Source organism: Ursus americanus, chromosome 15, assembly GCF_024610735.1.
Source record: "Ursus americanus isolate L20-20 chromosome 15, mUrsAme1.1.p, whole genome shotgun sequence".
NCBI lineage: Eukaryota > Metazoa > Chordata > Mammalia > Carnivora > Ursidae > Ursus > Ursus americanus.
In genome coordinates this window covers 7,961,936-7,988,811 of record NC_142141.1, presented here as the reverse complement: position 1 = coordinate 7,988,811, position 26,876 = coordinate 7,961,936, and the positions used below count along the sequence as shown (strand labels likewise).

The window sequence follows — 26,876 nt, the reverse complement described above, 5'->3', positions numbered from 1 at the left end:
CTTATCTTTGAAGTATTTAAGGAGTGGCTGCTCGCTTACAAAGTATGCATTTTGAAGATGAGCAGTTCTCTAAAGCATACCTATTGCAATGTGAAGGGATGCTGATAGATAAGGGGTTTTCTCTGCTTTATCAGAGAGGGTAATAAAATCTGCGGACAAATGACTGGCCTAACCAGAGAATTCCACCCTATTAACTGCCTCAGTCTGTCAGGAGGCAAATGTAACCTCCCACCGAATGAGCAGTTGACTAAACCAATGTTAGCATGCAGGAACCCAGGACTTAGCCTAGGGACTGGAAATGTGGAAGAGCATAAAAGCCTGCTGTGGTCTCAAGGATCTTGCAGGCTATACCATTTCACTTGGGCCATTTGACAGCCCTGTCCATGCAATAATTTCTAGGCCAACATGTGGGGCTTGAATGTCACTTGATCTTTACTTGGCAGACTTGGAAAGTGAGTGGTTTGGCATAACTTAACAGATGGTCCCTGTGTCGTTTATTCTCAGAGAATCCACCTGGAAAATTAGAAGACAGCTTTTGTTGATGGTTGACTAGAACTCTCTCCAATAAAATTAATAATCCAACACGTTCTGTTCCATCAATACCAACTAGAAATACTTCTTGAGATGTTCTTCAATATTCCTTTATCTGCCGTGACCAAAGTTTAAAGGAGTTTGCCTACAGCCAAATCCATGATGGCCTCTCCTCATTTGCTCTGTCTGTCCTCTGTCCCTCAGCCACGTGGACTGCCTCTCAGGGTCAGGACAAGGGTGAAAGAAATGAGGCACTTGTCTGGGATGGCAACAAAGTGTAAGAGGGCACCAAAAATTCAGTAAGCAAGAAAAATATTATATCAATGCAATATTTTTTAAAAAATCAACGTTTTGATATTTTGTTCATCATGGATTTTTTGAATTAGCTTTTATTTTTTAAAAATATGGCATTAAATTTCATTTGTATCTATTTTTGATGCCCCTTAAATTTTGCCCATTGGGCAAGTGCCCCAATTGCCTTACTTTCTCATCCAGTCATGGCTCCTTGTAGTGAACTAGATTCAGGCTGTGAACTAGATTCAGGCTGAGAAGCCAAATTATTTAATAAAAGCCACAGACCCACGACTTCCTGTCGTTTCTAGATGACTGGCTTCTCATGTTTATGTTATCTGCCTCACCCTATGAGCATCTGAATTGTGGACTTCTGAGAGCCAAACCTTGCCTTTCCTAATAGACCCAACCCAATTTCCTCTTCCATTAAGAAATCATCACAGGTTCTTCTTGCCCTGTCTTAGTCACTTTCTCTGCTGCATTCTGATAACTTTTGGCTTTACTGTAGAATTTAGCCCTTAATTATGTGCAGTTTTACATTTGTTCTTATCATGTTATGCTTGTCTGGTTTACACTGAAGGAGGACTCGCTCTTTTTTGTTATTTCTCTCTTTAACAAATGCATTGTCTTTCTTTTTCACAGTGCACTAAACATTAACTGAGTACCCACTCTTTGTCAGGCACCATTCTAGGCATTGCAGATGCCAAAGTGATTAAGACAAAATGCTCTTTCATTCAGAACTACCTCTAAGACCTTATTCCCCGATACTCCCCAACATTGGCCTCAATGGTCTATTCATTATTTCATAGCCCACCTTGTCTTATGCCTTTCTCCATGATGAACAGTCCTCCCACTACCATGATGAATTCTCCCCAAATATCCAAATCATAGCTGTCTTTTGAAGCTGGGGTCAACTTCTCTGATCTCTGACCCACCTAGCCATTCCACAGTCCTATGTCCTCCCCAGTCTCTTGAAATTTTGACATAGCCTACCATTTACTGGAATAACTCTTATACGGATATCTGATATCTGGTTTACAGATTCTCCAAGGATAGGGTTGATCCAGTTTTATATTTCTTCTATATTTCTACACTTTCTGGGCATAGTGCCGAATTCCAAGCAGATACTCAATAATTAATCTTTGTGGTTTGATTGATCCTCCCATCTCAATTGCTCTACTTTCTAGAAATATATGCTGATGCTAATTTTATTTTTTATACTCAGCAGAAGCTAATGAGAAAGGTAAATCTGTTGCTGTTGCATTAAAACATCATATAAAAAGCAGGTACCAACTTTGAGTATGGTTGTGCGCCCAACTTTGAGCATTGTTGCACTCCTGAATCAGTTTAGAATTCAACATGCATTTTCCCACAGAAATAATGCACAAGAATAATGGTGGTCACATTCCCAGACCAGTATGTGTAAGCATGTTTAACCTATAGTGTAACTGAATTCTGAGACAGAGTAGAGGCCCACATTTACATGTTCTCATTGCGTGAATATTTTACAAACACTGTAGGCACTTTACCTTACCTGAGACTCACCACACTTCGCTTACCTTTAAGGGGTCTGTTTTCTCATCTAGACCATAAGCCCCATGGATGCAAAGACTGTATCTGTCTTGTTCACTGCCATATCCTCATGCAGCACCTGGCACAGATTGGGCAGTCAAAAATATCGGTTAATTTTCATTGAGTTAAATTCTAGTTGAAAGATTATGAGGACATACAGATGTGGATTCAGATTCCCCAATTTACCACTAGCCAGCCGTGTGTTCTTGGAGAAGTTACATGGCCTCTCTCAGCTTTAGTTTACCTCTCCCTAATATTTTGTTGGTCATTACTACCATGCTGATACCTGCTATGTGTTTCTTTTTTTTTTTTCATTTTGCCACAGTATATTCTCTCAAAAAAGTTTTGATTAATTAATGATATCTGCTTTTTGTGCTGTATTGGTTTAGGCAGTGGTGATGGGAAAGCTGATATTTGGTATCAAAGCATTTCAACAGCTTTTGAGAACATAGGAGTTCTATTTCCAGCCCTAGTTCTGACATTCTGTGATCTGAGGCAGGTCACTCAAATATATCTGTGAAAAAGTGGTGATAGATTTCAGTGATTTTCAAGCTTTTCCTCCTAAGTATCTCTAACTTCAGATGAGTGAATAGAAGAAACTCTGTGTTCCAGGGGTGGAACCCAAAGGTAGAATTTACTTGAATTCAATCTTGTATTTTATCTTAATTATTCATGTGTACTTTATATTCTAATTCATGATAGAACCATGTTTCAAATATATTGCTGTTACCTGTGAGTCACACATTTATGAATGCCTGCTTTAAGCCAAACACTGTCAGACACCTTATATACAGAAGTCAATTTTTACCACAATTCTGTGAGTAAGCTGTTATCATGCTCATGTTACTGATGAGCAAACTCAGAGGGTAAGTAAATACAAAGTCTTCCCTTTGGCCAAAACGTATGATAATAAAAATGTTTATGTCACGTTAACTGGAAAAAGCAGAACATAAATTGGATGCTGCACATAGATTTTTGCATGCGCAAGGACTTGAAGGCATCATAGAGTAATACGTTAGATATGTTGCAGGGCTGGACTTATGGGTATATTATGCCATTTTTGTTTCTGATAATATTTGTGAAATAGATAGTGAATTTTTAAAAGCTGCATAATTTAGTGGTGTAATCTGAGGGGATAAAAGAGGTAGTTGATTTTGTTAGACACTATAATTTATCCTGTATATTTTTGTGAGGGATTGGAAATGTGAAAATGAAGGCAAGGCTGGTATTGTTTATGTTTTCCTCTGGCTTGGCAGGTGTCACTGTGGCTGTGGGTAGGTAATAAAGGGCAGATATGCCTCAAAGAAACTCATGGAGAGGCACTGGAAATCTGATAAGCAGGGTCTGAAAACAACCTCTGTGAAAAGTGGATTTTTTTTTTTCTGTGAATAGAGCCAATCTTTAGGGAGCAGAGGGGATGCTTTCATATCTAGGGGCAAGGAGTGACACAATTCAGGGAAGGTTGGAGAAGAGTAGTTATGATCTTCCAAAATACCCCCAGAAGACTAATTATTTATCTACTTGAAACGTACTCTGGAAGACAAGTTACAATACCACATCCTCTTGGTTATAGGCTAAAAAGTGAAAGAAGAAAAGAAAGAGAGAGTACCTGTAAGAAAAAGAAAGAAAATCACAAGTATCTTTGTTTTTTGAGAATAGATAACTTAGAACATCTATTATTTTGCATTATTACCTGAATTGATAAGATATAAAATAAATTTAAGCAATATCATTTACCCATTTATTTATTCTTCCATCCGTTTGTCCAACCATCCATCCATCCATCAACACATTCATTTCACATGTTTATACATGTGCTTAGTGCTTCCACTGTGTCAAGTGAATGCTACACTTTGAAAACTCAAAATTGAAAGATGTGGCATCTTAGTTCTAGGAAATATTGAATAGGTTTTGTTGGATCTCAAAAAGTACAGCAACCAATTCTACTTAGGATGAGGTGGGGGTTTGAAGAGTTTGAATGGGAAAAGGGCTTCCCAAAGGTGATGAATGAACTGGGTTTTTTGACTGTAGACAGGCAGGTGACCAGGGAGAAGGGGCATCTCAAACACAGGCAAAACCCATCTGGTTACTCTCTATGGGAGGGATGAGCTGGCTAAAGATGATTAGAATGGCTGGGTTAGTTCCTTGAAGAAATAAAACTTCACCAGACTCAAAGGGCTGAACTTCCTCAAGGAGTGGCCCACAGTCCAAGGCTAAGATGTGGTGAACTCTGTTTCATGAAGACATTGTAATTATGGGAATATCATAATCAGAATTCTAGGGAGTAGGTAAGAATCCAAGACTCAATATGAGCAGGGTGAGACTTGACACAGGCCGAGGAAAAGGATTTGGAAGAATACATAAGGGTTCCTTATGTCTTAATAGGCTATACTCTTATTAATAAGAGAAATCACTCTTAGGGCTCCTGGGTGGGTCAGTCAGTTAAAGCGTCTGCCTTCCACTCAGGGCATGATTCTAGGGTCCTGGGATTGAGCTCCACATCGGGGCTCAGCAGGGAGACTGCTTCTCCCTCTCCCACTCCCCCTGTTTGTATGCTCTTTCTCTCTCTCTCTCTCTTTGTCAAAAAAATAAATAAAATATTAAAAAGAGAGAGAGAGAGAGAGAGAGAGAGAGAGAAATCACTCTTATTATAAAGCCCTACTTATTACAGCAAAGAGCATATCAGGTGCACATTTTTCCTGCCAGTTCTGACAGCACCTCCCTCAGGACATCTTCACAGATTCCCCTAAATTGGTTTGTTTTTTTTCTGAGTTTATTTAGCACTTTGTGTTAGCACTGTTATGGTCCTTTCCTCATTGAGTGTTTCTTCCCTAGCCATACCCTGCCAATGGACTATTGCTTCTTAAAAGCAGGGCCTGGGCTTTCCCTGTCCCTGAATCCCCAGCACTCAGGACAGAGCATGGCATCTAGTGAGTCAGTGGTACTCAGTCCTGGCTGCACATCAGAATTACATGGAGAGCTTTCAAAAAAAAGCAATGCCTGGACCTCAGCCTTGGAGATTTGGAGTTAGTCTGGGGTAGAGCCTGGGCATGAAAATATTTATATATTTAGAAAGTCCCCCAGGTAATTCTAGAAATGCAGCCATGGTTATGAACTACTAAAATAGATGCTCAAAAAATATTTCTGGAAGTTTGAATGATAATGAATGCCACCCTGGCTATCTCATTTTTGTAGGACAGGAGTTTGGGGTGGAGCAGCAACTTGATGTTTAGGCAGAATCCCAAGGTTCTAAATTCACCCCAGACCTAGGAACACTGGGAGCAGGATGCTACATGCTAATTGGAAAGGAACTCTTAATGTACTTCTCGGAATAAACACATGGATCTAGTTCAAGATGAGTTGGTTATACTAACCACTTAGGCTGGACTATCATTGGCTAAGAATATAAAGGGGCTGAACATTCAGAAGAAAGGTTTTCCTGTTTGCAGCTGGTCAGGATCAGAGCTATGGATTATATGGCCCTGAGTATACTATGGAGACTGGGAAATAAAGTGGCCATCTTCTTTTCATCTAGAAAAACCATGAGACACCATAGATCAAACTGGAAAATTAATAATAAATCAGAAAATAAATTAGTTCTCCCTCTTCCAAATTTATTGTAAGTACAAGGTTGGTCACAGAGAGATAGTGGGAGAGGAGGGAACACACAACCTAAACTTTCCAAAATGAGTTGGGTGGGGATGATAGTAAATATTAGGCATGTGATAGAACTGTAAATATATATATTGAAATCATCATCATGATTAGGGAACAGTGAAATAAGTTACATGCGCTTTATCAACATTAAAGCAGAGGCACACACTATGGTAAGTCAGGGAGGATAGAGACACAGAGATATATATATATATAGAGAGAGAGAGAGAGAGAGATTGGGTCTTCATACTTCTCAAGATGAGAAGAACTGCCCTAGTTCTAGAAGATGGTGATTTTATCAGCACCATGTAGAGGTGCACAGTCTCTACTGCCTGTTCTTTTTTTTTTTTATAATAATGTTTTCTATTATATTATGTTAGTCACCATACAGTACATCCCTGGTTTTTGATGCAAAGTTCGATGATTCATTAGTTGTGTATACCACCCAGTGCACCATGCAATACGTGCCCTCCTTACTACCCATCACCGGTCTATCCCATTCCCCCACCCCCTCCCCTCTGAAGCCCTCAGTTTGTTTCTCAGAGTCCATAGTCTCTCACGCTTCATTCCCCCTTCTGATTACCCCCCTTTCTTTATCCCTTTTTTCTCCTACCAATCTTCCTAGTTCTTATGTTCCATAGATGAGTGAAACCATATAATAATTGTCTTTCTCTGCTTGACTTATTTCACTTAGCATTATCTCCTCCAGTGCCGTCCATGTTGCAGCAAATGTTGAGTAATTGTTCTTTCTGATGGCTTAGTAATATTCCATTGTATATATGGACCACATCTTCTTAATCCAGTCATCTGTTGAAGGGCATCTCGGCTCCCTCCATGATTTAGCTATTGTGGACATTGCTGCTATGAACATTGGTGTGCATATGGCCCTTCTCTTTACTACATCTGTATCTTTGGGGTAAACACCCAGTAGTGCAATGGCTGGATCATAGGGTAGCTCAATTTTTAACTTTCTAAGGGACCTCCACACTGTTTTCCAGAGTGGCTGTACCAACTTGCATTCCTACTAACAATGTAGGAGAGATCCCCTTTCTCCACATCCTCTCCAGCAATTGTTGTTTCTTGCCTTGTCAATCTTTGCATTCTACTGCTTGTTCTGGGATGAGATTCTGGGGAGGGTTTTAATTATATACAATCTGAGCTGGAAAAACAGCATTGATGTCTGTGTAACTGCACACGTAGATCAGAGGATTCACATTCATTCCTCAGATTTATTGCTCTTTCTGGTCAACTCTCTTACATTTTAGATTGGCCTACTTTCTCCATAATTTCCCAACAAAGGAAAAGAGTTTAAAGGGTAAGATTTTAAAGCCTCATGTTGATGGTAATTTTTCTAGTTTCTGGTGTGATCAATTCCTAAGCACACTTGTCAGTGAGAGTTGGCTCTGAGCTCTGCCTGAGGCATAAGATAGTAGGTGTTTTATGAGATCTGTCTCTGAACTTAGTTTTGTGCCTACCTGAGTTGGGAGGGGTTCATGGGGAGAGATTCCGTTTTTTTGTGTGTGTGTTTTTTTTTTGTGTGTGTGTGTGTTTTTTTTTAAGGAGGACAATAGAATTTTGATTTGGGGAGATCCTGCTGAGGAACCTAGATCAATCATTACTGAATGAGCTGTCTGATGTCTATGTTCTTTCTCTGAAGGATGGCTGAGTGATTAGGGGTATTTTCACTGTAGGAAGGAAGGTAGAAGATTGTGTATATTTTTTGATTCCACTTTTCTCCTGTCCAAGAACCCCTTAGTCATTTGTGTGGGGTCAAGCTGTGTTGCCAGTACAGTTGAGGAAGTCCATGCCCAGAGGCTTCCAGATTCTCCATTCTGATTTAATTTCATCTAAGAATCTCTCCTTACATTTCTACAATTTACCTGACACTTCATATTAGTTTTTCTACTTAGTTAATTAAATGAAATTGATGTGGTGATTACTTATTGTATGTCAGTTATTTGTGCTATGTACTGAATCTAAATAACAACACAGATTTAATCCCTGTCCTCAAGGAATTCAGGGATGATGTACAATCTATTATTCAACAGCGAAACGGGGTCAGATAGGAGTGGGTATGTTATGACCCTTAACTCAGACGGGTTTACACTCTGTTTTCATGTTCTCAATCAGGGCTATAATTTAACAGAAGAGAATTAACTTAAGTCAAAGAATGACATTCTACCCATGGAATTTCAGATATCAATAAACAGTTGGAGATGTATTTGAGAAATCATTTGGGATGGGGGAGAATCATGTTGATCTCTACAGGTAACTTCTCTGCCTGTGGCTTAAGCCATCCTGGCATTACGGATGAAGTATGGTGATAAAGCAAAGGCATAAAGCAAAAGGAGACAAAGAAAACAGAAAAGAAATGGTAGGCTGCCAGTGGAGGGGACAGAGAGAAGGGCAGTAATGGAAGGAGGGAGGAAGCTCATTGGGCAGTCCTGGCATGGAGAGATGGAAGCCACATTTTGAATGGCTTTCTGGATAAATAGTAGCAAAAGTTTTCACCACCAGGGAATTTTCACCCACCATTTCTTTTTTTTTTTTAATATTTTTGATTATATTATGTTAGTCACCATATAATACATCCCTAGTTTTTGATGTAAAGTTCGATGATTCATTAGTTGCGTATAACACCCAGTGCACCATGCAATACGTGCCCTCCTTACTACCCATCACCAGCCTATCCCATTCCCCCACCCTCTCCCCTCTGTAGCCAACAGTTTGTTTCTCAACAAAAGATAAAATGAACTTGTGGGACTTCATCAAGATAAAAAGCTCCTGCACAGCCAAGGAAACAGTCAAAAAAACTAAGAGGCAGCCCACGGAATGGGAGAATATATTTGCAAATGATACTACAGATAAAAGACTGGTATCCAAAATCTACAAAGAACTTCTCAAACTCAGTACAGGAGAAACAAATAAACGAATCATAAAATGGGCAGAAGATATGAACAGACACTTTTCCAATGAAGACATACAAATGGCTAACAGACACATGAAAAAATGTTCAAAATCATTAGCCATCAGGGAAATTCAAATCAAAACCACACTAAGATACCACCTTACGCCAGTTAGAATGGCAAAAATAGACAAGGCAAGAAACAACAATTGTTGGAGAGGATGTGGAGAAAGGGGATCCCTCCTACATTGTTGGTGGGAATGCAAGTTGGTACAGCCACTCTGGAAAACAGTGTGGAGGTCCCTTAAAAAGTTAAAAATTGAGCTACCCTATGATCCAGCCATTGCACTACTGGATATTTACCCCAAAGATACAGACGTAGTGAAGAGAAGGGCCATATGCACCCCAATGTTCATAGCAGCAATGTCCACAATAGCTAAATCGTGGAAGGAGCCGAGATGCCCTTCAACAGATGACTGGATTAAGAAGATGTGGTCCATATATACAATGGAATATTACTCAGCCATCAGAAAGAACAATTTCTCAACATTTGCTACAACATGGACGGGACTGGAGGAGATAATGCTAAGTGAAATAAGTCAAGCAGAGAAACACAACTATCATATGATTTCTCTCATCTATGGAACATAAGAACTAGGATGATCAGTAGGGGAAGAAAGGGATAAAGAAAGGGGGGGTAATCAGAAGGGGGAATGAAACATGAGAGACTATGGACTATGAGAAACAAACTGAGGACTTCAGAGGGGAGTGGGTTGGGGGAATGGGATAGACCAGTGATGGGTAGTAAGGAGGGCACGTATTGCATGGTGCACTGGGTGTTATACACAACTAATGAATCATCGAGCCTTACATCGGAAACCGGGGATGTACTGTATGGTGACTAACATAATATAATAAAAAATCATTAAAAAAAATAAAATAAAATACATGGTCTCCCAAACAAGAAGCATGTATTAAACATCAAGTGATGTCTTCACCCATTTTTTAAAAAAGTATAATATATAGGCACCATTCTGAATTTTCTGACCAGCAGAGTTAAATAGGGTGCTCATCTGGAGTTCATCTTGTTCTCACACAAACGAAAAATCTTGACATTGTAATTAATAAGCCCATGTGGTAATACTGAAGATGCATCAGTATACAATTTCTGTTAATTTTTTGGAATATTACAAAAAGTTCACAGACCTCCATTTCTACAATGAAAATCTTAAAGGAGCCCATTGCTGTAGGGCCAATTTGGACATGTATCTTGCTTGCTACATTTAGATATTGTAAACAATACAAAATTGTTAAAATACCTTTGTATACAACATGTTAGCCTGGAAACCAAGAAGACATGCATTCAAATCCACCTCCATCACTTATAATTGTGTGACTTAGGGCAAGTTACATAAAACTCTGAATTACCTTGTTTGTAATATAGGAAGAACTAGTGTAGCAGATTGATAAGATTATTCTGTGAACTAAATGAGATGGTGCATAAAAAACACTATTATTATAGTAAACAGCATATATGAAGTATTCAATAAATGTTGAATGGTAATGATAATTAGAATGAATCTTATTTTATATCTTAAAATGGGGTAATACTTGTCCCCAGGGTTTTCCCAAGACACACTGACATTATAAATACAAAGCACACAGTTCATTGCCTGGCACATAGTAAGAATTCAACAATTGTTAGCTGTGTTCTTTATCCATTTCTCCTTATACAATCTCATTGACTCCTCCTGTTTTGAAGACTAACCACAAAAATAGAGCATCTCCGAGGTACCGCTTCATAAGTGGCTCCAACCAGTCTCCATTCATCAGTGCTGAGATGTTAGACTTACAGACCTTGGAAGGCTTAATTTTTTCTCTCTAGGCTGCAGGTTGGAGGTTCCAGTGTATTTTAATAAAAGTTCCCACAAAGCAACTTACAGGATCTGAATAAAAGCAGCATTTCTCTCTAAGCACAATGGGATTTTTTTGTTGGAGGTGGTGGTTTTGTGTGTGTTTTTTTCTTCCTGGTTGCTTTAAGTAGATTTTTTCCCCTACCTTCCAGGAAATGGAAGTTAAAAGCATTTGATAAATGGAATAAAACATTTCATAGTTGAGCCTTTTAAAAATTCTTAATCCATGTTACTTTGTGGAGCTCTTTTGTCGGCTTAGTAACACTGACAACATCACTCCAGCTTGTGAGCACCAGGGCTCTGTGGCAGCCCCAGCAGGGGGTGGGAGTTCTCAGGGAGGGGAAGGGCCCTCCGGCCTCAACATGGGGCTGCCTGCAACACGTTGTGGTCCCTGCTGTGCACCTGCTCAGCCCTGTGAGTATGATTCCTTGGGTGTTAGACTGAGTTTCATTCTGCTCCAACTGGGAAATAGTTCTTTTCTTTTTTATCACACAAGATTATTACGAACATTTCTAACAAAGCGCAGTAAGTAAAATTATCCCTTTAACCTCACATCTCTCCTTCTTACCTCTGCTCAGGGGCACCATTATTAATGATTTGCCACTCATTTTTACAGACTTTTGGGACATAGAAAACTATTTTTCAAAAACATAAATGGGCTTATGCATGGTGTTCCATAGTCTCTTTTTACTGAGTGTATTAAAGATATCTTTCCAGATCAAGGCAGATCTACCTTCTCCTACTCCATTGTATGGATAACCTATCATTTATACAATAGGATCCCAGATTTGGGGACATTTATCTTGCTTGCTGCATTTGGATATTAAAAACAGTACAATATGCTATAAACAGCTGTGCACACAATTGTTTGCCTTATTGTTTAATTTGGACAAATTTGCAGAATGATTTATTATCTACAAGTGTTTCTGCATCTATTCATTTCTATGATCCTAAAAGTTGGAGTCAGGGGCAGTTACAAGCCTGGACTCTAAAGCATCCTCACCTCTCAGCACCACCACCGTGCTTCGGAAAGAGCACCGAATTAGACATAATTGAGCTTGGGTTCAGGTGTAGGCACTTAAGAATGGATAATGCCTGGGCAAATTACTAAACCTCTCTGATCCTCGTATTTCATCTGGGACTTCATTGGTGTTAAAAAAAATTAAGATTATAGATGTCAAGTCTATATGCAGTTTCTGACATATGATATGACCTCAAGATTGGTAATATCAGTGTCAGATGAGAGCCCACATCTTCTTTTCCTTTTTACCTATCTTTCTGCCACCAACTCAAGCTCTCCTCTTCTTGAGAAAGCTAATTTATGGTGCAGAGACACTTATGACCACATGAAGGCATTGCTTAAGTCCTACCTGGGAAATGGGGGACACCCAGTGGGTAGGAAAGGCAGAGATGATGGAGAGCGACAAAGCCCCCTACTGGACTTACTGACCCCCAACTTCCACTTCTCTGAGTCCCTGGCTCCTTCTGTCACTTGCTTCACACAATGAGGTGTTGTACAGTTAGAATCAAATCTTTCAGGGTGGAAACTGGTTCAAACAAGAGGAAAGAAGACAGACAGTGCTAAACCTAGAACTCACGAGAAAATCACATTGCCTCAAGAGGTTGTAAAAGAGGTGACTCTGCTTTAGATGGTACTGTTACTATCTTTTGAAAGTTGGGATATTGGTTAGAAAAAGGTCTTTGGATTTAACTCTGTAGTTGTGACCTTGAAATCTTTATCTTAGTACTAAAAAGACCTGAAGACAAAGCAGGTGGGGGAGCTGGGATTGTCCTTGGCATGAACACGAAGACCAAGACTGCTTGTGTGCTGGAGTGGAGAAAACAGTTGGCCGGGCATTGCTCAGGATAACTGGTTTTTCATTCTTGCCCTGATGACTTTACTTATCACTGGTCACATGCCTCCCCCCTCCTTCTCAATGTTTGGTGTAGAATCCCCTGTAAGATGATACATTAAACATAGTCACATAGTTTGCTCCCTCTTGAAAACCTACTGAAGTGAAAGTAAAGGGAGCTTTCTAAAGAAAGGTAGACGCCATATGGGAAAAAAATAAATGACCTAGCAGACCCAGGAAAAGTAAATCATAAGCCAGCAGTGGGGAAACTCATCCAATCTAAAGCAAGGATTCCCCCCAAGTTTCAGGAACTGGTAGTACCAAGTGCCCCTGGAGGTGGGATGAACGAGAGGAGCTTTAAGAAGGAGAACCAGTTGCAAGTGTGTTTAAGAAACAGTCTGACTCCGTGCAGCAGGGCTGCTGGAGGTTTATTCTACAAAGAGAAAACAGAGGGCTGGAGTACGAAACACTCGGCAAACTCGAAGTCAGTGATGCCATACTCAGAACAAGTTGTCAGTCAAAGTATGTATCCTGGAAGCAGAAGCCTCTGGCACTTCTGTCCCACTCAGCTCCTGGAGTGCTGCCGCCGGGGCTTCACCCTTCAGACGAGAGAGCAGAGAGTATGTGTCTGTGGAACCTGAGCAGTGCAAGAAGAAAGACTTGTATATATGGGTATTTGCGCCTCTCCGACGAACTGTTCCAACCAGATCACCCTACAGCGAAGCTCCCAGGCCCAGAAATGAATAGATGCAGCATGCCCAGAGTTGCCAACCAGCCTTTGAGTTAGCCAGACTGAGATAGGAACATACCATCACATATTCCAGAGAACAAGGAAAAACTTGAACTAAAAGAGAGTGCACAACAAGCAAACAAGAGAAGCAGCTTGGAGGAAAGGGCGACTCTGTGAGGCAAAGCAAACTTAAAAATAGAATTTTGAAAAATAAAAGAAGAGGCAATCGTGAATCAGAGAAAATACAGTATAAAGAATTTTAAAGAACTAAAAAGAATTTCTGATTTTTCCCCCAAATTGGTTTTTTTTTTTGTTATTTTTTTTGTTTTGTTTTTGCCTTTTAGGGAATGAAAAGTTGTACAAGAGATGGGAATTTGTCATAGTTTACAAAATATTTTAAACACTGAATATTGGTCAGGCCAAAATTGTGGTCTGACTGTAGGGGAGAAAGAGACATGGGAAGGATGTTAGTGCCCGACGGGGCTGGCCGAGGAAAGAGTGAAGCTGTGTCGTTTACGGTGCAGAGATAACAGCTGAAAGAGAAACAAAAATAGTTTAAAAAAGGCATCATACAAGCATGTTATTGGCAACGTGGTCATAAATACCAAAATAATAACGACCTCAGCTGGAAGAAATAAAGAATTTTCTCCAGCAAGGGCGACAGGAGGGACTGCTGTTTTGTTGTGGTTATTTTGTTTTGTTAGTGAACCTTGGAGGACATTTTTAAACTTTATAGATTTGCAACTTTGATAAAAGGAAGCAAAATTTTATATCACCATCTGTTAAGTGGTCAGTATCACTCGTATAAATGTAGAATTCTCCAATGGTTAAAAAATATCTTACGCGGTTAGGTAGTGAGCATGTCAAAGCTTTTATAAATACATAGGGAACAAGGTGAACAAGGAGAGAACTGGTTCAAAAGGATTTAAGATTCTTGATTTTTTGTGGGAGAAGAGATGCTTATATACAATTTTCCTTAGACATAAAACAAAATTTCTATGGAACTATATAGCCTTTAGCAAACCAGCAAATAATAAAACAAAACAAAATAAAATAACCCCTTTGTCATTTTTCTACAAGTTCACCTCTAACTTGACAGGGCTATAACATTTCCGGGTTCTAATAAGTTGTGGATGATTACTCAAGCAAAGTTACGTTTCTGGAGAGAGCAAGAGGCCCACCGCCGCTCCTTCCCCAGCCAAGTTGGGCTGATCACAAATGCTCTATTAAAAAAATCACATATCCTCATTTTGCTTTATTTTCAAGTTTTTTATCTTTTTCCTAAACACCTGTCATAAATATAACTTTAGAAATAAAATGATGTTATTGAGTTCTAACTATTTGTGGTTGTGCACTGTTTGTTCTAACCTGAGGATTTCTCTGCTTAAAAAAAGAGCTTTGTATGAAATAGAGTTGTGTTAAAGACATATTAGCACCAAGGGGAGATTTTTCTACTTGATATCAAAACAAGGGTTGAAAGAAAAATGAAAAAAAGAGGACATCTTTTACATAATTTGATTCAATGTTAGAAAATGCTGTGTCTATGTATTATTACTTAAAATCATCTCATGTGTGGTATGTTCTGTTATTACTCTGGAAACACTGTGGGAGATTAGTTGTTCTGAATTGCAATGGGCTGGGCATAGGTCCTAAAGTAAAACATGAGGTACCCCCTCACCCTCTTCCAGCTCTCCTTCTACCATGTTATATATTGGGTTTATGCATAAGATTTCACTTAAAGAAAGGACTCCAAGTTCCATCCAGTTATCACAGCCTATAATTATTAAAAAAAAGAAAAATCACTGCCATTTGCAGTGTGTTTAGGTTGGATGGATTAATTTCTTTGCAAGGCCCATAATGGGAAGACTGACTTTGTCTTTTCAATTATAAGCCACCATTTAGTTTGAGCCCAGAAGACACTTTCCTAGAGATTCTCTGCACTTGCCTGGCACTGGAGCAATTAACAGTAGGTGATTTGTGGCTGCATTTTTACTGCTTAGCCCAGGTTTATCATCTTGAAAGTTTTCCATTTGCATATATGCTATACATTTTCTTGGGTGACATTTCGATATCATCCAGAGTTTAGATTATGTATTGCCTTGTACTGCATTTTCTGCTACGTGCTGAGAATCTGTAAGCCCAGGCAGAATGCTGCTGCAGACCCAGGGGTATACGAGTCATAGCCACCACTTATTGAGGGCTTACTATGTGCCAACACTTAGTATCAAGGGATTTACCTGCATTGCTTTATTTATTCCTCAAAACAGTACTTGGAGGTTTCTACTGTTTGCCACATTTTATAAATAAACTGAAACTCAGAGAAGAAAGGTAATTTGCCCAAGGTCACCCAGCCAAATGAGCAGAACCAAGATTCAAACTCAAGTCTGTTTGATTCCAAAACACTCTGCTATACAGCCTCCCATATTGGGAGCTTTCAGAGTGAAATGACTTGAATTTGACAGTTTTCCACTTTTAAATACCAAACTTCCTGAGCAGTCTAATTGCTGCTCTTTGGACTAAGATGAAATGGCTATTTAAAAGAAGCAGGGAGCAGGAGGTCAAGAGAAAAGAGGTTTTATTATCTCTGTTGGTAAAGGAAGAGATGTAATCCGGGGGAAAAAAATAACATCAAATGGAAACCATTACATAAATTTGCAGTGGGCTTAGGTTGATGAAATTGCAAAGGAATGCAGAGAAGATAAGGGAGTCACGAATACACAGCACTGAAGATTTTCTAAAAGGGAAAGAAAAGGTCAGAAGTCACTGAAGGCAGTTAGAAGTTGGCTCAGTTGAAGTCAAGGTCTACGTATCTTAACAGATAGGAAGAGGCTGACAAGGCCCCAAAGCAGCAACCAGAGATCTGTGTTGCTGTTCCAGGCTGCTTGTGGGTCTGGGTGAGGAGCAGGCTCTGGAGCCAAATCGTTGTGTTTGAATCCTTTTTCCCTAACTTTCCAGCTGGGTGACTCTGGACAAGTTACTTAACCTCTCTGGGCTTCAGTTTCCACGTGTGAGCAATGGAGATTATAACACTGCTCATCTTGTTGTGAGATGAGGTAAAGCGTTTGGCAAGGTGCCAGGTATTTAGTAAGCACTCACATGTGTTAACATTATGGTTCTTACCATAGGCATCATAGTCATGTAATGTACGAGATAGAAAATTGTAAGTCAGTACAAAGGGCTTGAATAAATAAAGGAGAAGGATGTCAGGAGAGAGGTTGACCTGCAGCTGAGAAGTGAAGGGAGATGTTCTTTCCCCTAGCTCTTAGCAATGTGGGGAAAGGGCTGGATGGTGGTAGAAGAGCTCACCTAATCTAGCAAGAGAATCTTGCAAGAGCTTGAGGTCTGGTAGGACTTAACAGAGCACGAGAACTTGTTTCTGTGAAATACATGCTGTGAGGGAAGGCTTGCTGGTGAACTCCACGGAGAGCTCCACGGGGCTGGAGAATCGGGGGTTACAGTCAAAGTGTGGAAGAAGCAAGTGTGAAGCAGAGAGAGGATGCAGGCTCTGGGTTATTCATCTTTGGATGGCAGTAGTCACTGAGAGTCCATTGAGTGGGGACGGGGCTTTATAATAAGCACATTTTCTTTCTTTCTTTTCTTTTTTTTTTGCCTTCCTCAACTCTGAGTCTATTTCCTTTCATTGGTTACATTAAGAGACAAACTACAGTTGAGTTAAATGCAACAAAGGTTAATGAGGTGCTTATGAACAAGTGTGAGTAGTTATCCGCTTTATTATTTTTTGAATCTCAAAAACATTTTTTAATACTTTTTTTTATTATGTTATGTTAGTCACCATACGGTACTTCGTTAGTTCCCAATGTAATGCTCCAGGATTCGTTTGCGCACAACACCCAAGTGCTTCTTGCAACACGTGCCCTCCTTAATACCCATCACCAGGCTAACCCATCCCACCACCTCCCTCCCCTCCGATACCCTCAGTTTGTTTCCTAGAGTTCATAGTCTCTCATGGTTCATTTTAACCACCATTTCTTAAGCATTTTGTTTATGTCAGGCTCTGGCTGGGTCCTGGAGACACAGGCTGTTCCCAAATTCCAGCCTCCATTTCCAGAGCTTCACAGTGTGTTGTGTCATGGTTCTCAGCCACCAGAATAACCCACATAAAATTCAGAAGTTACTGATGCCCAGGCTAGTTCTCAGACCCACAGAGTCCCCTACAATGGAATTAGGCAAGAACATTGTCCCAGAATTACATGTGTCACTTTTAAGTCCACATCAACCTCGAAAGACTAGTGAGAAGAACCTTCCATAGTTCGTAGATTATGAAGTTGAGGCTCAGAGAAGTTAAGTTATAAGTGAGAACACACAGTTAGTAAGGGCATAGTTGGAACTCAGACCTGGAGCATCTGATCTTAAAATCCCAAGGCCTTTGCACTTGGCCATGACCACCCTTACAGGTGTGCATAGATGAAACTCTGTGTCTTAAGGGTATGCTGGTAAAAGGATTTGAGAATGTGGTGAATCTGCATTGTAAATATCCCTGAAACCCTTGTGCATTGTGGCAAATGCTCAAAAAGCATCGGCAAGTTCTACCCAAGGTTCAGTGACTTGTATTGAAAGCACCCTATAAATGTTACAACGAGGCTCACCATGGATTTCCCCCAAGATAGATAACACAGCTTCTACTGTATAAGCTCTCCCATGGTTATAGTTTCCATCACATAAGCCCAGTCCGGGACTCCAGAAACACTGCCTGCTCTATTCATTCCTTAAGCTCAGTGGTGATAGTGACTTCCTTCTATTGCTAATCCCTAGGTTATTTTGTTTTGTGACTCAGCTTTTTCATCACCCATACAACTAATTTCCTGCAGTAAATTCCCTCCTTATTCCAGGTTAGGTTCTGACCATTACACCAATGAAGAAACCAAGATTCAGAGAAGTAGCCAATAGCACAATGATTCTGCAGTTTGTATTCTAAAACAAAAATTTCTGATTCCAGAGTTAAGCTCTGAATCTCTGCCTTATATTTAGTGAAATGTAGTGAAATTTAGTGAAATTTCTGGTGCCCAGTGCCAGGTGGTCGTGGCCATGGGGATAAGATGACAACAACTGCAATGATGATGATGGTGGTACTGGTGGTGGAGATCTTCGTGATTACCATGTCTGACCGCCGTTGTATGTCCTTTGGAAGAGATATGCAGATACAATGTCTGGTTGTCACACAGGTGTCTCTGACTGTGTTCCAGGCATTCACCTACCACCACATCCAAGAAATCATGGTCCAGCTTCTTCGCACAGTGAACCGGACGGTCATCACGATGGGACGGGATCATGTTCTGATTGTGAGTAGATCTCGTCCTCTTGTCAAACATTTCAAACTGTTCAGGGTCAAGGAATGGGTTTTTGGAATACCAGGTCATGTTGAAAACCTAGCACTAATCACTACTTTGTTTTGGAGTACAACAGTGAGATTTTTCTTGTCTGAGTTGGGATAACATGAGAGTTAACTCAAGTTACTGAAATAAAACAAGACTTAAGACTTGTCCGCCAAGTTGAGTGTACCAGTGGGGATGAAATGTTACTGGTAAAGACTGAAGAATGAGAGAAGCTTCTTGTAAGTGGGCCAGGCAGAATGTTCCCCATTCACATCCACCAGGAGCCCTTCCTTTTGGACTAGAGTCAAGCAATGCCCAGTCTCAGGGTCAGCTTGGTTTTCTAAGTGGATTCACTGTATGTTGACTCTGCCCACAGACGTTAGTTAATTCAAGTCATTGCTAAGTTTTGGGTTAGTCTTTTGCACAAATGCTGTATTCTGAAGATCAGGAGATTCCTGCCTCATAGTCTGGTTATTTTCCCTCTGTAGAAGAAGTCTATCTCTAACCCTTTAACCTTTGCCCATCTTGCTTTAGACCAGGGGCCAAAAACAATGCTTGCAGGGGCCAATCACCAATATAAATTAGTATGGTCAACTTTGTCACTCCTTGGCTCAAACTTCACCAGTGGTTTCCCATCTCACTCAAAATAAAATCCAAGCCATTGTTAGAGAGAGCCTGAAGTGCCCTCTAACCCTTTACTCCCACATAAAACATGATTATATTTGCTGTTGCCTCAGTTTCACCTATCTCCGCCTCAGGTCTGAGGGCTTGTTTCCTCATGTAAATCCTATCTTGGCTCAGGTGTCACCTAATTAGAGAGGCTATCCAGCACCTCTCCATCCTCTTTCCATCTCTGCACCTTACGTACTTCTTTATGTTTCTTAGAACTCATCACCACCTGAAATATATATATATATATATATCTTCCTTGATTGATTGATTGATTGATTGTCTGGCTCTGCTTGTGACAAAATGAGCTCCAGAATGTAAGGATTTCATTTGTTTTGTTCACTTGTATCTCCAAACCCTACAATAGTGGTCTGCATTAGTAGGTACTTGATAAATATTTGTTGAATGAATGAACGAATGAATGAATGAAGTGTACCAGACAGGGTCTCTAATATTTATTGAGGACAAGTGCTTCACAGCTGTGATTGGTTGACATCATGTGGAATTGGACCATACAGTTGCCAGAACTCCCAGCTTCTCAAGAGAAACTGAAAATGTAAAATTTCCTGATATTTAAGTGTTGGCAGCTAATAAAAAGTATGTTTATAAACATTCTCTGAGCCCCAAACACCTGGATTCAGCTTTCAGGAAGCCAGTTTGGGATCTCAGCTAGGTTTGGGATGTTGATTGTTCATACGCTATAGTCCCGCTTCATGGATACAGAACGTAAGGTGCTGAGTGTTATTTTAAAAGTAGCTGGGCAAGGATTTGATCCCGAGAAGCAGTGGAGTGTAACAATTTTCTTTAGACCCACTTGGTTCTGTTCAGTCATGTCAATGCATGTTTGCTTAATGTATACTGTGTGCATTTAAAGCAGTGGTGACATCCATAAGAGTGCCAGCAGGTCAGGTGCTCCTGCCTTCCTGGGGCAGATAGCCATGCAAATTGGTCTTCGTCATTTGTCTCACTTAGCATCCTTCCACCTTAGAAGTATCACCATTTCTTATTCAGTTACAAGCTTCCATATCTGTGGTTTCCATAACATCCCTTAGATAAGCATTTTATGACCTCCCTAATCTTCATTCCTTTTCTTTGGAGCCAGATCTAAAGATGAGCATCAATCCATTTGGCTCATCTGTATATAGCAGGTCTTAACTCTCTGTCTCTCCTTTAGAACAGTCATCCTTTAAAACAGCACCTGGATCATAGGAAGTGCCAAACAACTAGTGTCTTGTTATTTTCCTTTCTATCTGGTACAATGTGTCTCTCCATCCCTTTGCATTATCGACAAAGGCAAGTAAGCATAGTTTGGCCCTCATTCACTATGGCCCATTGTCTGAACCTTTCATTTGATGCTCTGCCCTGGTTACTTGCCCTTCCAACACACATTCCTCACTGCTGCCCCACTCATCTTTGCCAGGACACTCCCATACTCTGGAATATTCTGTGGGTCCCCACTCTCTACCAGATTAAGTCTTATGACCATTCTCAGCTTCTGTGATCTGGCCACAACCACATTTCTCAGCTTTTTCATCTACTTTTCTCCACCCAATGTTCAGCCAAAATTGATGTCTGGATTGCCCAAACATGCCTGGCATTTTCTCACTCGTGCTGCTTCCTTTGTCTGGAATTCCTTAGTATGCCATCTCAATCTATTGAAATCCCACCTAGTCTTCAAGGTCCAGCACAAATGCACCCCTTAGGATACTGCTCGAATCTCACCAACCTGGTCGGGAACTCCCTAACTCTTCTAATTCACACACCTCTCTTTCTCCCTTTGCTTGTTTTTAGTTTTATTGAGGTGAAATTTACATGCTTTAAAATTTAACCATTGTAAGTATTTGGTTTGATGAGTTTCAGTAAATGTATAGTGGTGCAACCATGACCATAACTCAGTTGCTAACACTTCCTTCATTGCGAAAGTTCCATTTGCAGTCTGTCTGCATCCCACCCCTACCCTTCCACCCCCACCACAGCCCTGAACAACCACTCTTCTACTCTCTGTCTCTATAGATTTGCCTTTTTTTTTTTTTTGGAAATTTCATGTAAATGGAATTATACAATTCAATATCTTTTGTGTCTAGCTTCTTTCCTTAGCATAATGTTTTTGAAATTCATCCACATTTTAGGCTATATCAATACTTACTTCCTTTTTATTGCTGAATAGTATTACACTGTATGAATATGCCATGCTTTGTTTATCCATTCTCTAGTTGATAGATATTTGAATTATTTCCAGCTTTTGGCTATTATAAATAACATTGCTCTGAATATTCACTTAACAAATTTTGTGCGAACATATTTTAATTTCTCTTGTGTAGAAATCTAGTAGTGGAATTGCTAGGACATATGGGAAGTATATGTCTAACCTTATAAGGAACAACCAAGCTGTTTTCCGTCGTGACCATTTTATATTTCCATAAGCAATATGAGGGTTCCAGTTTATCTACATCCTCACCAACCCTTAGTATTGTCAGTCTATTGGAGTTCAACAATTTAGTGGGTTTATAATAATTCTAGTGGTGTCTCACTGTGATTTTAATTTGCATTTCCTTGATGACTAATGATGTTTCTATGTACTCTCTCTCTCTCCCTCTCTCCTTTTTTATTTTTTTAATTTTATTTATTTATTTATTTTGAGACATATCTATCTGGGAATTTGCCATACCAGCTCCTCCCTTATACCACAGAACTTTTAAGACTTGGGCCTTTCTATAAAATGGTGTAATAATATACCTTCTTCATAAAGTTCCTATGGGAATTAAATGAAATAGCACATGAAAAGTATTTGCACATGTGTTTCTTGTACATAATATTCACTTATTTATTCATTCACTATTTCATGAGAACCTCTTATATACTCAGCACAAAGACTCAGAAATGAGTCTGGCATGGTCCGTGCCCTCCAAAAACCAGGACTTCCTTCAATGGGAAGTCTCTCAAATACCTCAGACTCACTGTGTCCCAAACACAACTCATCACCTGGCCCCTGGAGCCTGTTCCATGCTCTCCCTTCATTTAGGACCCCATCTATGGTATTGACCTCCTAGAATTGTAGGAGCTGCCTTTGACTGCTCCCTCTTACTCACCCGCCTACCCTTCTAGCCTCCTACTAAATCCTGCTATTTTCCGCACATCTGGCTTCAGTCCTTCCCCACCTGGTTCCCCCCATTTGTCCTCAGATCCCCTGTACACTCTCAGTCATTGGGCTCATTGTACTTAGTCCATCATGGTGATTTTCTGCTCTACTCCAGCCTCCATACATTCTGTGGATGCCCTTAAGGGCAGGGACCATGTTTTACTCACTCTTTTATCCTCAACTTGCAGCAATGCACCTGGCATACTGTGGGTACTTAATAAATGTTTGTTAAGCAAATGAAATGAGGGAAATAATCCCTAGAAACGCTGTGTTATTTCATACCTTCATGTATTTGTATATGCCTTTCTCTCAGATTGGAATGCTTTTCCTTCTTCAAAGAATGCTTTCTCTAAATATCAGGAACCCATATCTCAGGGAGTGTGGGAGCATTATATGTCTGTTCATACTTGTCCTGTCCCCTGGGCTGATTCCAGGAGCCTTGCAGAGGTTCTAAGTTGAAAGTTGTGTCATTAGTCTCTATGACTCTTGAGTTTGTTGTTGTAATTACAACAACGAGAGGGCTGAGTGGGGGGTACTGGAAGTGTGTAGAAAGCATACCTCACTAGGAACAGTAACGTGCCCGAACTAGAAGGAAGGAAAAACCAGGTTTTTCTTAAGGTGTAGCCTCATTTTCATAAAATAGTCCTTTCTAGCACTTCTTAGAATAGAAATATCTCCTCCAAATTAAAGAAAATGATGTTGGAAAGTAATTACTCAGAGGTCAGGAGTCCCTGTCTTAGTGCTGAAGGCCCCAATTTAATTTCATATTGAAGTTTGACAAGAAGGAGAGAGCCCCATTCCAACCATCACTTTCAGTTTTCCAGATATAATTTTTATTGGTCAGTTTCCTTTGCTTGGGAATATTAAACAATAAATATTTACGACAAACACCAGACATGCCTAGTACTTCTGAAATCCTGAGAAGGCTTCAACTGGATGTGGGGTGGCTGGTTGTTGGCACGTCATTATGTGGGATTAAATAGTGACTTCTTTTTTTATTTGTAGGAGCAGGAACATTATGATAAAAGGTGTTAGCTATTAAAATTACAGGAACCATAGGGCTAGGACGGATCACTTCTTGTGCATAGCACATTGTAATTATCATTTGCTGGAAATAACCATTCCTGATTTTTTCTGTAAATTGCTTGCCTAAACAATGAAGTGTTGATGGTGACAAATGAGCAGAAGGAAAATTTACAAAAACAAAAAGCAAAAAAATCTTTTGTATGACTGCTGCCCTCTCTTTTCTTTGCCAGAGTCTAAACAATCAGATATACATTTATTTACTAAAGTTACCAAGGAGTTTGAGGCTGAGAAAGGCAGCATGGTTTGGTAGAAAGGACATTTTGGATAAGAGAGAATGGGAGAATATTTTTTTATTCGAGTAAAATTAAATACACTGATTGTTACATTAGTTTCTGGTGTACAATATAGTGATTCAACAATTCCATACATTTCTCAATGCTCATCAAGGTAAGTGTACTCTTAATCCCCTTTATCTATTTCACCTATCCCCCTACCTATCTCCCCTCTGGCAACCACCATTTAGCTCTCTGTCTTTAAGAGTGAACAGGAGAAATTTTCCATATTGTTCGGCAGAGTAGGCTCTGTGACTTTATGCCAATGTCACCCCTCCAGACCTTGGTTTCTTCGGTGTGATGAACTCTATCATTTTTGAGATCTTTTTCATATATCTAAGTTTTCTGATTTGGCCAATGCCTTTTCTCTTTTTCCATCTTCCAAGATCCTGGGTCAGGGACATAAAACAGATTTTGCTTCATGGGCCAACTCTGGTGGGTTAGTAATGGCGACCTGTAGTACTGCACTGAGAAAGACTCAGGCTACATCTTAGCTCAGGGGTAGGAGCGCTGATTAGGGATGTCTGTCATAAGCATAAGCTTAGAGAACAGTGATATATGCAAGGTACTTGCAAATATTATGTATTGACCAAAATCATTGGTGTTTTTCCAGCCCAGTCCAAAAGTTCTTGTAGAACCAATATTCTCTTCTGTGTATTTTTGGTTCTTTTAAGAAGACTGTGATATAAGAGCAGAAGAGTAATGGGAAAAAGCAAACAAACAGTAATCTGAGAACTTAACATTTTACCAGGGAATGGTTTCTATGTGCTACATGTCACATTTTATCAAATGTAAGGTGCACCGTGATTTTATATGCCCATAAGAAAGAGAACATGCTACCAATTAAACTGTGACACAGTGGCAATAATTGCACCGACTGTAATCTTCAGAGATATTTAAAAAAACAATTTGGCTTGGAAATCCGTGCTGTGTGATGGAGCACATCTTTGAGTCCTCGCGGGTAATTATCATCACATGTCCCATGGTTTTGGAGAATAGACTGACTGAGCACCAGAAAGTGAAAGCATCATGGCCAAAGTCACACAGCTAAAGGCAAGGTGGGACGCGAACCAGGGATGTCCGACATCAGAGAATGTGTCTGTCGTGCTGTCCCATTGTTTTGGAGCAGTGCAAGGAAAACTTTCCAGACTTGTTTGTGTAGCTGAGGGCTCGGTCTCAAGTTACTTTCCCTGGCCAGTGCATCCTGCTGCTGACTGCTCTACCGAAGGCTGCCCCCTGTGTCCGGCCTCCTTAGTGCTGAGGATGGACAATCTCATAGGGAGAATCAACCAGGGAACTTAAACACTGCCGGAAATCCTTGGAAGGGAAACAATCTGGTAATTTTGTTGAAATTGGGATCTAGCTTTTATTTTGGGTAATTAAAAGAAGCCTCTGGGTGATATATTTTGGGCCTAATTACCCCGGTTTTCACGGAGGAGTCTGTTGAGTGATTAAATAAAGGTAAATGCAGTTGGCATCATGCCAGCTTTGGAAATTCAGAGTAGTTTGGAAAAAAAAAAACTGGAAATCACCCCATCCTCCACTGCTTCACCTCACAATAGCACTGAAGACTCCATAAAACACCTGACTCATCTGAGAGCCAGGCTTTCAAGGCTCTGAGTTCACGTTCCAAATGGCAAATGGCCCACCCACATGACCACTCTCTGACACACTTTGAGCCCACAGACCCTAGGATGCTTGGGCAGGGGCCACAGCACGATAGTAACAACTCCATCCAACCATGTCCCATGGAGAGCAGGTGTAAGGACAGTCAAGGACATGAGGGTGTGAGGTTCCAAGCCAGAAGTGGTCTCACGACGCTCACTCAGCAACCCAACACTTTGTTAACAAACAATATTTCTAATAAAGCTATCAATTATTGAGCAAATAGTCTGTATTCCAGGCAGAGAACTAAGCACCTTATGTATCTTACCTCTTAACCCACCTCAGGTACTCATATTTTACAGATGAGGTAACTGAGGCACAGAGAGGCTGTGTAACTTGCCTATAATCACACAACTTGTGTGTGGAGTAACTGGGATTTGAATCCAGGCAAAACTGTTTATAGAGACCCTCCTCTTAAATAGCATATCGTGTACTCCTATACTATGAAGACCCTAAGTCATTCTTTAGGCATCAAATATTTTAAAGACGATAATGAACACTTTTACCCCAGCTGCTGCTCTGCCTAGACCATGCAGTCTGATGAGATGATCTACGTGGCAACTTCAGAAACCTCTGAAATGGCACTGGGTTTTGGTGGCTTTGTAATGACAATGATATCTTTAGGATCAATTTTCTCAATTCTGGGGACCCGTAAAATCGAACAACAACATTGAGTGTCGGTACTTATGAAACACCAGGTTTATCAGAAGACAAAGCTAGAATGGAGGTGCAAAATTATCTCACACCTTCTTCTCCTTCTGCGTGCAGTGTGTCCCTACACTCTTGAGCAGACCTCCAGGTTCTACGTCTAAAGGTCTCTCAAATCCAAAGCTTCCCTCCACCACCAATGCCACTAACCCATGTCTGGCCATGACTATCTCTCATTGCTGCCACTGCTGCCGCTGCTAACAAGACACACTTTCTCCTCTCTTGTCCCTTTTGAATTTTTCACATTGTAGCCCACGTGGTCTTATAAAGTAGAACTTTCTGATGAGAAAACATCAATGGCCCCACAGTGGCCAAAGATAAAGGCCCAGCTGCTCACCATGACCTTCAGTGTGCCCGGTATGATGGCCTGCCTCTTTCCCCTGTACTCTTTATCCCCGACTCTTGTGCTAACTCGATGAACCTGCTCTGTTAGTTACAGAATGTTCCTTTTCTCCTTTGCATTCCATTCCAAGTGGCATTTGCATGACATTCCCTCTGTCTAGAATATACTCCTCTTACCCTTCTTTACAAAACCTCCTCGAAAACTCCTCTTTC

The 26,876-nt window shown here is 40.3% G+C and overlaps 1 protein-coding gene across 3 annotated transcripts in view; it reads left to right on the top strand.

Annotated features, from left to right (window-relative positions):
* DOCK2 (dedicator of cytokinesis 2) overlaps window positions 1-26,876 on the top strand; it is a 409,258-nt gene that overhangs the window by 158,729 nt on the left and 223,653 nt on the right. For all 3 annotated transcript variants that reach the window (XM_045792086.2, XM_045792087.2, XM_087867813.1), the window contains one exon: window positions 18,654-18,749. In XM_045792086.2, the coding sequence (XP_045648042.2) occupies window positions 18,654-18,749 (96 nt within the window). The remainder of the gene's footprint in view (window positions 1-18,653; window positions 18,750-26,876) is intronic.